This window comes from Athene cunicularia (genome assembly GCF_003259725.1).
Source record: "Athene cunicularia isolate RWA chromosome 3 unlocalized genomic scaffold, athCun1 chr3_part1, whole genome shotgun sequence".
Lineage (NCBI taxonomy): Eukaryota > Metazoa > Chordata > Aves > Strigiformes > Strigidae > Athene > Athene cunicularia.
In genome coordinates, this window is record NW_020799097.1 from 123591722 (window position 1) to 123606903 (window position 15182).

Here is a 15182-nt window from a genome sequence, read left to right on the forward strand (position 1 = left end):
CGGGCCTCGGGCCTCCCGCCCGCCGCCCTCCCCGGCATCCGAAATGGCCATTTCAGAGTGAGCCATCGATTTTCTTTATCTGATTAATCCCGTTAATCCTAGAAATTTCACGACGGGCCGCAAGGTCTGTCCGTCTCGCGTTGCTTCCTCGCCGCGGCCAGGTTGGAGCGGGGGCTCGCGCGGGCACGCTGAGGGCTCCGTCGCCGCCATGACCCTGCTGACAGACCCGCTCCGCCGCTCTCCTGGGGTCGCTTGCAGCTAAAACTTCACTATCTGATGAGACTGGAGGCTCAGTAACGTCCCACCTGTTGGGCTGCATAAGCCTTTCTTTCACTGCAAATTTAAGATACCTGCCTCACGAGGTGAAAACATAGGGGTTGTCTTAATTTTTTGCGGGTTTCTGTGTTTTATCAAACTGTGCGAATCTTCTCTCTAATATTAACATTTGCTGACAGCAGCCGTAAGGATTATCAATTCATCTTTTCATCCTTTCTTTCCTGTAGCATCACAGATGGAGCATGGTTACTTAGAAGAAAAGCAAAAGCTAGCAGAATGTAAGGACATTTTCTGAGTTTCTTGTTACCGTAAAACCAGATGATTAATCAGGTTGGGGATGCCCCTGGAAAAACATTGAAATAACCTCCCACTGCTTCCAAAGTAGCTTTCTGCACATGCCGTCTAAGACAGTCACAGAACCACACAGAGCACAGAACAATTGAAAAGTTGTAATTTCTCCTTCCTGGGTTTTTGTGTGTCACCGAGCAATGTAGCATGTATTGCTCCTCAAATCCATTGCCAAGAGGAATCACAAAAATAATCTCAATCCAGATTTTTCGTTATGAAATATACTCAGAACAATAAACGTTTCCCCAATTGTCTCTTTAATTGAAATGCCAACTGCCTCAAAACTGAAAATTAACTAAAATACTTTCAGCCAAAATCAAATTCCCGGTTAATAATCAGCTGCCCTCATAGAACACTTTTAGTTTTGAAACATTTATGCCGTTCCTGTATTATCTGGTTAAAGGCGATTTCAGTTTATGCTATCACACAGCAGTGCTGTGACAGCTAAAGATTTTTATATTTGTGAAACTTTACTTTAGTTCAAGTTTTATAACTCCTGCATCGTTATTATTGCTTGGAGCGTTCATTAATGTTCAAACGTTATTATGTGACCACTCTGAAAAATCTAATTGCTTTCTAGACGACTTCACAAAGTAGTAAGTATGCTGTAAGTATCGCCTTAACATTTTATCTTATAATGAAAAATCACATGGAATTGTGCGTGCATTTGAAGGCGAAATGTGTTCTGGAAGGGTAAGTTATTTGCAACACTATAAGGTGTGTTTGGAGCACGCTGAAGCCGATGGGGGGGTGGGTGTAAAGGTGCACGCAGCCATGTGGTAAATCCATACCCGCTGTGGAGGTTTGTATGTCAGTCAGAATCAGTACAGCTCCATAAAGGTGGGGAGGTGATAAGGGGTTATAAATAGGGAGGAGCATAATGGATTTACATCCCTTGTGCACTGCATAGCATTATCTTACAGGCGCTGCCCCTATGAAAAGAGAAGCAGGCCCAGATAAACCCCATTACACTGAAGCCCCAACTGTTATCTGTTATACGTGTGACATGCAAAAGGAACACAAGCTACTGCACTTTGTTGCTGTAAATACAGGGGCGGCTTAGGTGCAAAGCACTGGGTGGCACATTTCTGAAAGAGCAGCACTAGGTAACTTTATTCACAGTTGCTGATTTGTAAATATAGTTTAGTATCTGTACAGGCAATTTCCCATTTTGCATATGTGGCTAAATACCCCAGTATTTATGAAGGCACCCATTGAAAATTTGATCTTACATGACTAATTAATATTATCATAACAGTTCCACCAACACTGGCTTCAGCCCAATAAAAGACAAAGAGAAGTTGTATGTTGGTGTGCTCTTTTGTTGATATATGAAATCCTTCATTTTTTCACTCTATAGCACTTTCTATTGTAAGCTCCTTTTCGCAGGGAGGTTTAAACACAACTGTTAAGTCATTCGGTCTGGAAGCTGGCATACAAACTGACAGCTTGGAGCTCAAAACTTTTCATCAGGTTTCCTTTAAATAGGCTAGATTTTAAGAAGACAATGTGTTCCAGTTTCTCATGGGTTTTATTGTACACTTATGAACAGAAAACTGCTCACTTTTAAATGATGAAACGTCACAAGTTATTAGAGCCTGATTCTCAGCCATAAAACAAGCCAATTACTAGCAGCTCCAGAGGACGCTTTGCCTCCTGGTTTCAGGATTAATGTATTAGGCCAGAATTTTCACAATAGTTTGCTGAACATTAATAAATTTGTTAAAGGACTGTAGCAGTCATGCACTTTCATACATTTTCTTGTTAGCTTGACTTGGCAGATTCTTCAGACCACATTTTCAAGAATAAATCCTATAAATAAGTATATTCCATAAGTTCTGGTGTTCACAATTACCTGTTGTTAATACCTGTATATATGCATATATTCATGCATACACATATACATATATATGTTGCAGACATGCTAGAGCTCGCTTTTTGAAATTAGGCAATAAAATGCTAGTACAAAAGAATAGTATCTGTTTAGGATTTGATAACTTGAATCTGAGTTAACATACTGAATGTGAGATGCTTTCTCATTGCAAGTGCTTAGCAGCTGGGTAAGATATTACATCCTGAGAGCTTTGTACACAATTGCCATGGTGAAGTCATGGTTAGTGTAGGTATTTCATGCTAACTGTTCCTACGGCAGAACCTTTCAAAAGGCTATTATGTGACAATACAAACCAATAGAAACCATAGCCATTTTCTTCCAATTATAGGTAAGTTTTGTTTAAGGTAACTCCTAGAAATCTTAGTTTTGTGTTTCTACAGAAAAGGAAGCTCAACTCGAAGAATGTATTTTTTATTATATATAAATGTATGTTTGTATACACACACACACATACACACATACACACGCATATATATATATATATATATCAGTTGCCTATATATACACATTTCTCTATCTTCTTTTTTTTTTTTTACTTCTGTTTGCCAGCTCGAGATTGTCCTTGGATACTGAAAAACAAGCGACCAGACAAACTGAGAGATACACTCAAGGAGTTAGAGGTATGTTTCAGAAAGTTTCAAGTACATTAACATATACTCTGGTTTTCAAAACTCTTTCAACAGCTTTAATTTTCATAAAGATCCAACTCTCCCAGTGATGATAAATGTGCTTTTGTCTGGCAGGCTGTTCTAAAACAGCTGCATCTTTCTTTGTGTGGCATGCTTCATCTATAAACTTGAAAATCAGAAGTATGTTAACTGATAGTGACAATGTGTACTGCCAACTCCATTCTCTTGTTTTCTGTTGTCCTTTAGGACTTAATGCAAAACAGTCACTGTATGCTGAGCAAATGGAAGAACAAACATATCTGTCAGGTAAAATATTTTGACAAGCTCTTGCAGTGTTCAGTCAGTGGAGCCGAACAGCCTTTCAACGATTGATGCAATAGTGTTAAAATGTTAACTAACACAGAAAATCATTGGGTTTTAAAAATTTATTTATTGTATTACCTAGATTGTGTTTATTTAAATTTCTAACCTGAAATAGATGCTACAAAACAAAAATACAGTTTTTATCAACAAGAAAAATTACATTAAAGGGCCCTGATTCTGTGAGATTATTATTATTTGGGGAAACTGAAAGCATCCTGTACCTCAAAATAGCAGGTTAAGGGAGCAGTTAAAATATATAGACAGGTCTGGAAACTATGATATATTACATTTTTCTATCTTAATTATTTACATGTCTGTGGTAAATCTTTTTACTTTGTGCTTGTGTAAGATGAGAGGGAAGCCATAACTCTAAACCAGCTAGATAATTAATCGACTTACCGAATAATAAATATTGTGATGTGGCACACATGTAGCTACATTCTTTGTCTATATAAGTTCCACGTATTGTATACAAGAAACAACTTTTCACATCCTCATTAACAAAGAACAGTAGAGTAGGTGAGAAATCTGAATGACATGTGCTCCTTAATCACGAGCTTGTTCTGAAAAACATATGTAATGTATTTTGTAAGTTTCTGCAGTCTTCATTGTTCATGAGTAATGTGCATCATGTTTGAAGCTGCTTTGGTATAGGAAGTACTTGTAAATATTACTAATACTATTTCTAAAAAGAAATATTGTGTTCTAACTTTTATGCTTCTTCAGAGTCATAATTTTTTTTCTTCTAATTCAAGTAGTTCCAAATGTGTGTCAGCAGGATGAATATTAAATATTCAAACATCATACAGCTGCAATTCCAGAAATGTCTCAAAGAATAGCAAAATTTTTAGAGACCTGACATGCCAAATAGTATATAGTCTTTTTGTATCGGTAATAAAGATATTATTGTCTAAGCTACATCTGCTTATCAGATTTTATCGCTAGTAAATGTATATCATTCACATACAGATTACATAGTATGTATCAGTGAGTGATAATCTTCTAGAACTGTTTAAATATTAATTGTATGTTGATTTAGAGGACTCTTTCTGTTATTATTGTTCTGATTAGGAGAGGAATTTGGTTAAGAAATACTGAGTCAATTAGATGTGAGCGTACTCATCTGCCTCTCAGTTTTCTGTCTCTTCATTTGCTTTCCCTGTCCATTCTCCCTCTGTCATTTTCCTTCCCCTCCCATCTATCTGCATCCACCCGCATTCCTTACCAATACATACTTTGCACAGTGAACTTCTTGCCAAAAGTTGATCATCCTGCCTTTGTAATGTAACACCTTTGGTTGGCTATCAGTTCTTATAAAACTTTTTTTGACTCAGCATCTTCTAAGTAGTTTCAGGCTTACATAAACAAAAAGGATTCCAACACAATTTTACTTATTTCTTGTAGAAGATGGGAAAGAATAGAGATGGATGTTTTTATCTTAGTATATTATGTCTGGTTCTATACTTGATTGAATCATGTAAAGGGGTAGCTTGATAAATTGAGTATTTTTTTAAGGTTTTTTTTAAGTGGCTTGTACAGGCAGAATATGAGTGATAGGATATCTTAGAACATAGCCAGAGTTATAGGTAAAAATAGTAGTCATTTCTCTGTCCTTAAGTTTCTCAATCACAAAACAAAATGGTTTTTTATATAATAATGCCTGATAATTTAAGTTTCCAACAGGGTTTAGAATCTTCTGCCAAAACAATTATGCTCTTCCATTTTCTGTCTTCCTGAAAATACAAGCTCTCCAAAAAATGAAAATAAAACAGAGAAAATTTAATAAATTGGGAGAGTCTAGAACAGAAAAGCCATCTTCTATCTTTTTTTTTTTAATGTCAAACAGTTTGTTTTTCTTCTGCTTATGTGTCTTTGAGGATTTTGCAGGAGTATCTGGACTCTCCCTCTTTGAAACAAAGGTTCTGAAGCTTCTGGAAAAGATGTACATTTATTTTTCAGTTCTAAGTAGGAGACTAATTAACTGTTTTAGCAGAAAGTGCTTATCACATAATGGTGCAATCTGTGTCATAGCTCTCCTGTATTCACATGCTATTTTGGATTCATACTAGAGCAGCTGCTAGTGGAAAAAGAAAAGTCCACATCTGCATTAACTTTCAAGTGTAATAGAAAGCAACATGTCAGACAAACAGCTTGGAGAGCATATAGTCAATTACCCTTGACTGTCATAATTTTTAGTGATTCAGGCTAAATCTGAGTATATGGTTTAATTATAGTATCTCTCTTTTTTTAGCTCTTTGGTTTTTAGTGGCAATACAATGTCAAATAAATTCATTTATAGATGTGAAAATATTTAACTCAACACCCATCACATTCTTCAGTAATGTTCTGTATATTTGAATTGCCATATCTTTAGCTGAACCAGGAAGAATTCCCTTTGTGTTGTAATAACAATGTGCTATCCAAAAACTCAATGGCTGTTGTACCTTTAGCAAGACAAAACAAATGGAAAAAAGTCTGAAAGGTGATACAGTGATAACAAGACTATAATTTAAAAAGTAGTATGATTTCCCTCCAATTTTGTGATAATTAAGCATAGGACTGCTGCTAGTGTGCCTTCTGGAACTTAAACATCACTATTCCTAATCACTCACTGCTTCCTCCAGTACTTCCAGCTTCTAACTAGCCCACAGGCAAAAATTGGGGGCTGTAAATTTAAACATGCATCTTCTAAAAATATGTGTGCTGTCATGTTAACCATTTGTGTGCAAGTGACCAATTACACTTCATGCAAATGCCTCAATGAAAAATCTAGTTAGTTTGCATGCAGATTATCTTGTCCATTGTATGAATGTATTTCTCAAAATTGGCTCTTCTATATGAATGTGCCTAGAACTACTATAATGCTGGCCCAGCTTTCTACTTAATATTTCATTTTATGCATCAGAACTTCTCCTATTACTTTTTTTTTTTTTTTTATACAATCAGTGCATTAGAAGTTTCATCTTTACTTCCTTGTTCATTGCCAAAAAAGGAATCTGTTGACCTTTATTTTTGCAGTCCTAAGTATACATTCTAGTACTGCTTAGAGCTTATGAAATAGATCATGTGCCTGTTCCTGTAAACATAACCTAGACCGTACAGGGATTTTTGTCAAGGAGATCGCTCTCCCATTTAAAAGAGCTTAGTTGAGCCTTAAAGGACTGAGGTCTTTTTTTTAGCTCTGTTCCTACTTGCTCCAATAGGGTCTGAATGCACACCAGTGCTGTTAGGTACTTCTGAACCCCAAATTTGATGACCTGTGATGAGTTGCTGGAATAATCCTGTAATCTCCAGTTATCTGATATCAAAGGAAAATAAATAGACCATAAAAGAAGGATGACGGAAAAAAAGACAAGAAATCTTTACAATAAGATGTCACTGTATTGTTTATAATTAAATAAACAGTTTAGTCCTCGCCTTGCCCTGCTGAGGAGTAATAACCTAAGGAATTAATTTTATCAATATTGTTGAGTTTAGTCAACTCAGCTCTGGCTGCTTCCCTTCCTCTTGGTCTCCTTCTCTAATTCTTTGGAATGCTTTTAAGTTTTGCCACAAAATCATGAAATCAATCCTATGAAATTATGCCATTGGTTCAGGATGGTTTTACAATATGAGGTAGTAAAAGTTAATGAGATCTAGCCAAAAAATTTTATTTCCAACATTTTTTTAGTTTTACACTTGCATTATGATGTAGAATTAAACACATGCCAACACTGAGTTATTTTATTGTATAAAAGCCAAGCACTAGCTGTGAATCCTGTCTGTTACCTGCTAATGAAAATGATTTATATATTGTTTGCTAAATTACTTTGATTTGATTTGATTTGATTTAATTTGATTTGTGTTGAAATTTACATATGTCCATGAATGGTTTTTATGTTGCCATCATTGACATACTTAGAACTGGATTCTGAATTGAGATACACAGCAGTATTTGCTGACATGGCTTGTTTTATCAACTACAATGCCTATAAGCAAACTGATTTAGCAAGATATGTGATGACATACAATAACACATCTGATACCAAAATAAAGACATTCTGGCTAGAATACATGAGAAGCTAATACCATCACCAGTTACTGAGAGGAACTCTGCCCTCGTATTAAATTCTTTTGGTTGCTTTTGATCACAACCATTAATGTGTTGTGTGGTTTTAGAGATTTGGAGCTAGAACTGCAAATGCATTGATTATTGTGAAACGGTAACGTGTACTAACAATAACTTCATCTGTAATGAGGCATGCAACAGAGTAATTACGGTAGGATGGCTAAGAAAGTAATCTGGAATGAAGAGGTGGGGAAAAACCCTGGGAACCTGCTTGAACATGAAATGCTTTGCAATTCTCTTCTCCTTTTGCATATTCCTTTGTCAGTTGGGCTCTGTAAGGGAAAACAGTTTGCAGCAATATTTTTTACAGGCATATTTTCATCTCTTCCAATTTTAATCAGATAGAAGCAAATCCTGGCTTTGCTCTGCAGATATCTTTTTAGGTAGAAGGACTGATAAGCAGCTAAGCTGCATGAATGGGGAGTCAAGGGCTAAGGCTTCAGAGGATAAAGGAATCCACTTAAGTACTTACTTAAGTTCTACTAAAGTCCGTAAGTCATGAGCTTGTACTTAAGTCGTTTGCTTATTGTAAAGTAACTCAAATACATACTGGAGCACTTTGCTGTTGGGTAAGGGCTAAGTCTTCTCCTGAGTATCCTCTGCTCCTTCTTATGTCTTTCTTGCTCACTGGAGGACCATTTTTGTCACACAAAGTACATAATTCCTTCTCTCAAAGTCTTCACATTCAACTTTCAGTATATCAGGTCCTTCCTTTCCAGTATGTAGAATGACCAGCTGGCCAAAAAGTTTACTCAGACGTTGAAGTACAAAGACTATACCTATTCTTCCAATAGGTATTGAAGTCATGCTTCCATATTTTGTTTAGGAGTACCTTGAGACTGCTAAAGCTATAGAGATGACTCTCTTAATTTTTATTCACAACACAGTACTTCAGTCTGAAAAATTTGTGGTGTTTCACTACTGTGAATTTCTTTCCCTAATTTAATATGTTGATATTGACTTCATGCCTTGTGTAAGTAATGCCTCTTACGTTGGCTTTTATTCCTTAGCAATGATGGGCAATTCCCTTTAGCACTACTTTTTGGAGTTGGATCACTGTGTATCTGAGTTCAACCCAAGTTTGCAGTCTCCCCCATTTGTTTTATATTCATTCGTGCTTATGATAGGACTGCTCCCATCCACCAAAATGTGATCCTAAGCAAGCTTATGTATAACAGCACCTGAATCTTACTATCATGTAAGTCTTTGCGTAGAGTACACAGTAAGGAATTGAAATAGTGAAGTTTTAATTCAAGCACATAAATATTTTCTGGTTTACATAATTTTTTTGATGAAAGGTAATATAGATTTGTAGAACCATAGAATCATTTAGGTTGGAAAAGACCCTTAAATCATCAAGTCCAATGTCTAACCTAACACTGCCAAGTCCACCCCTAAACCATGTCCCTGTGTGCCACATCTATACATCTTTTAAATACCTCCAGGGATGGTGACTCAGTCATTTCCCTGCTTTATTTAAATACCTGCTTGTATTTCAAGTTAACCTTTAATAATTATTTTTTTTAAAAGCCTCCCTTCTAATCTAAAGGATTTTTAAAGGGAGGTGGAAGAAATACTGACCTTATGTGGCCATATAGTGTGTAAGGTCTCTGATTTACTTAGAGTCTGAAGTTCCTAGAGCACCTGTGTGGAGCACAGGTATATTACCAACCATGGTAAGTTACTATAGCAAAAATTGGTTAAATTAAAGTTTAAGTTTTGCCCAAATATCTCAAACTTATGTGGAAAATGATGGGAAAGAATGTTTTACTGTAAAAGTAAAGAAGGAGGGAGTGCAACGAAAGAAACAATAAAAGCCATGGAAATTAGATTAGTTATACCTACTTTCTGTCATTCTGACATGCCATACTGATAGCAGAGATATCTATGCAATATTGAAAATACATAGCATTGGTTTAATGGCTAGTTTCATAGATGTGAAGCAAACCGCACCCATTAGCACAATATTTATATTTATATAAATGTCTTGGGGTAGTTTTCATAGATTTCTATTCTAGCTCTGTAATAGGTTTGTTTTACGTCATTATCAGGAAATGAACATATATGTATAAAGTGAATTTACACCCTGAAACACTTAAGAGTTAAAGAATCCTAACTTTATTTGTTGCTCTCAAGCCAAGAGTTCTCACGCATGTCTCTGTACAGCATCGTGGATGGAACATATTAGATGTCAGTAGAATGACAAGCCTTATCCCATAACGTAATCATTTAAGATCACTGACCATCTACAGATCAAAACACATTTTTTCCTGTGTTTTGCCTCTCCTCTTTACCTGGATGAATTGTATGGATCTCTACTCTGTTAGGTAAACCTAGAGGCTTCAAACAGACTTATGTAGGTTTTTCTCCCAGGTTAACTCTAGCTTGCTCCTCTCACTTCCCGAGAGGAAGCATGGGAACAACGTGCCATTACAGTAACATTTTTTATGGGAAGAACATAGGTCCCAAGCAAGGGTGTAGTAGAAGACACAAGTTGGAGAGTTTGTTTATATGACTGCACCAGATCTCTTATTGGCACATAACCCAGAAGGATTTGGGTGTTTTACTCTTCTCTGGCAGGCTGATACACATTCAGTAATTTAAAACTGACCTTTCTAGAGTATTTATGTAATTTTGCTTGATTGTTGCTAGCATCACAGTTTGTCAACCTCTGGGTTTCAACCCTCAATTTTTCAACGAGGTTCTTCGGACAGTTATAGCTAACCGTAGTCAAACCTTTCTGGAATTAATATTATCAAGTTGGAAATAAATTGGGATTTTATCTAATCTAACTTCAACGTAAGGATAAATTGAAGTTTTGAAAGATTGTAATAAAAGCTGCATAAATGTAACTGCCTAACATTTTTACTAGGACAAAATCTCAAAGGATATCTGTCATGGCTGGGAATATTGAAACATTGACTATATATTTATCAAATGAATGTATGATTAGACTTTGGCAGGATGGGAAATGATCATTTGTGCTTAAAAAATTCATTTCACATCACAGGCATTTTTTGTTTCTATTCCAGACATGATTAGAATTTATTTTCAACCAACTGTGAGTTGACAGGAAGATAGATTGGGAAAATGTTGGTTAAATATATTAGTCAGGGCAAGAAGGTAATTTATTTAAATATGCTTGTCCTGTTCTTTGCTACAGAGAACACAGAGCTATAGTAATGTAGCAAAATACATATAACTGAGAGTTGTCATAGCTAAATTGCTGGAGGCAGAGCACTGCACAGGAGAGAAGCTCAGTTAGATCACTACATTTCTGGCCCCAGTACTTTTTATTTGTTATACATTCCAGTAGATCTCACTGCAAGAAAGTTCACCTGGTGTTTATGTACCAGTATGATGTTCTAAAAAGTATATTGCATCCATGTTTGTCTCACAGCTCTAGTGTAAAACCAACAAGGAATTTTTTCTGCCAATTTCTACTACAAGAGCAAGTATTTCTCTAGTAGTAAGTTTTTTAAAAGCACAGAGATTTATTTAAAAATATGCTGTTAGGTAGAAGAGTTGGAGTCCCAGATTTCTGGCCTTTGGTGAGCCCTCTATGCTTTCCTGCAGTGGTCTTTCCACTGAGGACTCCCTGGGCAGAAAAGATTGTTCAGCAAGTTTAGGGCTGGTATAGCCTCTGCTGAACAAATAATTTTTTTTTTAAATTTTTTTTTTTTACTGATTAGAGGGAGATGAACCTAGCTGCCAGAATGAGTCCTTCAGAACTGCTGCCATGTGGCATTAATGAAAACTTCTTTAACTTATGCACTGGGGTCATCTAGTTCAACAGGTTGCAGGATCAGAGTTGGCACTGGAAGGTGAATTAAAAACTTGTGTTTTCAGTACTGCTTAAGAAGATCAAAGTCACAGTAGTAATTTTTTTCACTGTTCTTACATTAAGGTTTCTGTAGAACCCAAGTTTTGTAATGAGTTAAACAATTAATACGGTCAGAATTTTTTTTTATAAACCCCTGACTTTATCTTTTACTATGTTTCTAAGAAAACAGTATTTTTCTAGTAAAGCTCTTCATATACTTCTGCTACTGGAGTAACTTGGAAAAGTGAGGTCAACTCACAATGGAGCAGGGAATTTTGCGGCTTTTATTTCCTGTATTTCTCCGGCGTACTAGTTGCATTTGGAAAATGACTAAGTTTAATGGTTTAATTATGCAAAAAGAAATGGTTTTCATAACTCCTCCCACTGAGCATTCTCTTTCATACAAGATACGGATCAGAGGAGCTGGTAAATACTGTGACTTAGTCTTCAGGATTATATGTATCATCTAATTGAGATTAATTAGGCAGAAATAATCAGTTAACGCTGAAATAAGCCTCTGACTATTCTGTACAATGGTTTAAATTTCTTCTTTCTAAGAGACACAGCTACAACCTTATGCCAAGGAATATATGGATTTGGTAGGAGCCCACAGCTATCACTGTCGTAGGGCACCATTATTTAATTGAACAACATATGAATGATCAGAAATAACAAGGATATCAAAAAGGTGCTGGTTTTAATCTGTGATAATAATGTAAAATTACATGAAGCCCAACTTTATGCAGTTATTTTATACAGAAGCAATAAGGTCCATGGATGTTGAAGTGATCAGTGTCATCCCTTTACTCATTCAGGACAGAATTTAGATTTTAACAAATTAATTAAGTACATTCCTGCCACATTTGGGGACTTATCATACATCATCTTCAAGTGTTCAGCAATTGTAATTCATGTACCCATATAATTCAGTGTTGTATTACATCTCTCTTTTATTGAAAAAGCTTTCAAAGTCATTATAAGACATCTTCACCTCAATGATAAATCTTTTCTGTAATTTTGAAAATTGGATGACTATGTAATGGACAGCTGCTAATATGTACCTTGGAACGTTTCATTTTATTAATGATTCTTGATGTCTTGTTTTCTCACTATTTGGATTTAGCTCCTCTTTCACTCAGGTATATTGGTGTCCCTAAGCCTTTCTGGGCCACAGCTGGAGAAAGTGGTGATTGACAGGACCCTGGTGGGGAAGCTCATCTCCGACACCATCAGTGATGGTAATTACACCCACGTGCAAATCAATTGCCTACATTAACAATAGAGTAGAGAAACAGTATGTCAACAGGTAGACTAATTATTGCCACTGGGGACTTGCAAACACAACAAGTAATTGCATGTAATGCCATAGTTACAACCCTCAGGACTAAGAACGCTTTAAGAATAATATTTAACATCAAAGTTTTTAGGCTTGTCAAATACTGAATGGGTTCTAAAATTCAGTTTCTTACACATTTTAATCTCTGTGAACATGCCACTTGAACTTGTCATGTTTATTTCATAAGTGGGAAAATGTGACAGGACCAAACATTAGCCAACTGATTAATTACATGGGATAGTTATTATTAAAATATTTACTTATTAGAAAAGGCTGGATAACATGAATTATGTGGAGGTGTTCTGATTTAATTTCTAGATTTCCAGAATCTCACTACTGTTATTAACTACTGACTGCTAAAAATAAAGTTTTAGTTTAATGCAGAAGAAAACTTAGGAAAATGTAGCTGTTTTCAACAGCTTTATAATACAACTGTAGCTTTTTTAATGTGTCTCTATAGAGCTCCACTGAGAACTCAACCAGGTATCTTGGCATCTGCATTGCCATGAGTATGGAATTTCAGTGTGAGCCAAATTACATGCGCATTATCTTCCAAACTCTTAAAAAGTGCACTCAGATTACATCCCTTTATTAAGAATATATGCTAGATTTAGCTTTGATCTTTAATAATGATTTATTTTCTTCCATACCCAGGCATCTATTGAATATTGGCACAGCTATTTAAGAAACTTGCAATACTGTGTCCCTCTGATCTTTTCTTATTAATTACTGTAGTTTACTCTTGACAAATAACATTAATATGACTATGTTGGTAGAATATTTAGTATCTTTAGTATAAAAAAATTTAAACCTAAAGTTGTTTTTTATCAACAAATTATACAGAGACCATAGAATGCATTTGTCTTGACTCCGTTTTTTCACTCTTCACCTAAATTTCTAGACTACTAATTCCATCTCAGATTTTTCTGCCCCTTGTTTCCAGAGGGAGAAAACTTTCAGGTGACAAAAATTCGCAAAGCATGGAATCTAAAGTTATTCCCAAATTGAGGTTATTTGTAGAATTTTTTCAGAGTGCTCTGTCTTTTAAAAAAATAATAAATAATGAATATATAATTAGATTATATGTATCTTGCCTTACATTGGCTTAATGTCATAGAAATACAATTTTTTAAAAAAAATACTGCTAAATAGAAAAGCTTACTACTAAAGCAATAATAAAGCAACAAATATGTTTTCCTACAGTTATATGACTCAGACTGCTATAAAATTATATAATGGTTTGTCCTATTTTCACCTATACAATAATTTCTTAAACCTCCATGTTTGGTACTAGTCATGTCTAAAGTTGAAGTTGAACTGCTTCTGTTTCAGTAAAAGCAAAACCCCCAATAACTGTCACTGCAATACATTTTTTATTTCATGAACAACAAAGAAGATAACTTTTGTTACCTGTGCAAAGAGTGTTCAAAATAGGAATTTTTATACTGAACTATGTATGTGAGAACCACAACATAAGGTTGTGCTAGAATAAATTAACTTCAATTTAATTTCATATCTTTCCAAATCTAGGTTGGAATTAGGGTTGTGATTATAAAGTTGGCCAGAAGAATTTCAATATTTCATACAAGAAGTCTGTATAAAAATAATAGTTCTTATTTTAACAACTGTGTATATGTGGGAATGGATAAGGATTACAGTGTGCCAAAATTACATATGGAATGTTGTCATTCTAACTCAGAGTAGCATTCCTCTTAACATTTGGAATAAAGGGCAGACTGTTTGCACAAAATACAGAATTAAGATTTATAATCCTCCTGACTCTAATAAAGTTCCCTTTTTATTATTTATAGGCAAAATTATATTTTCAGTATTTATAGGCAAAATTTTAAAATTAAGTTAATTAGAAATTATAGGAAAAAAAATGCTTTCCTAAAAGAAAACAGTATTTCTCATTTTCTAAATTATTTTGTGGCACTGAGGCCTTGTGGTACTAGAATACAGAATATTAACTACACTGCCTGCCTTAGGATAATTTGACTCTGCAGCATATGGGTCCTCTCTGAATTGGGGTCAAACTATGCCCATAGTTGCCTTCATGTTGATCTAGTCTCCATTCCTGCCCAGGACAACCACAGGTACTGAAAGTCAAGGGACTGCTAGTCTCATTCACACCTGCCCAGGGATCTTTGAATCCTGCTTTCTTTCCTTCAACCAAAACAAATTTCAGAAGCATCTGAGGTGTGTTGTAGGTCATCTTAAATGTAAACTATGTCTGTGAGGATATAAAACTATTTTAAGTGTGTACGTGTATTGAGGATAGCTACTTGTTGGCTTTGAATTTGCATGTATGCTTAAGATCTTGGTTATAGCTTCTAGCTCAGAATGTCAGATACTTTATCACCATTTCTTTTTTTTTTTTTTTTTTTTTTTTTTAAAAACTATTG

The 15182-nt window shown here is 35.3% G+C and overlaps 1 protein-coding gene across 6 annotated transcripts in view; it reads left to right on the top strand.

The window, feature by feature from the left end:
• WDPCP (WD repeat containing planar cell polarity effector) overlaps positions 1-15182 on the top strand; it is a 161315-nt gene that overhangs the window by 58193 nt on the left and 87940 nt on the right. For 4 of the 6 annotated variants that reach the window (XM_026844249.1, XM_026844250.1, XM_026844248.1 and 1 more), the window contains exons 5-8: positions 504-554; positions 3068-3138; positions 3394-3453; positions 12565-12679. In XM_026844249.1, coding sequence (XP_026700050.1) covers positions 504-554; positions 3068-3138; positions 3394-3453; positions 12565-12679 — 297 coding nt within the window. Of the gene's footprint in view, positions 1-54; positions 363-503; positions 555-3067; positions 3139-3393; positions 3454-12564; positions 12680-15182 lie in introns of those variants that run through there. The other 2 variants (XM_026844253.1, XM_026844251.1) reach the window with 2 other exon arrangements.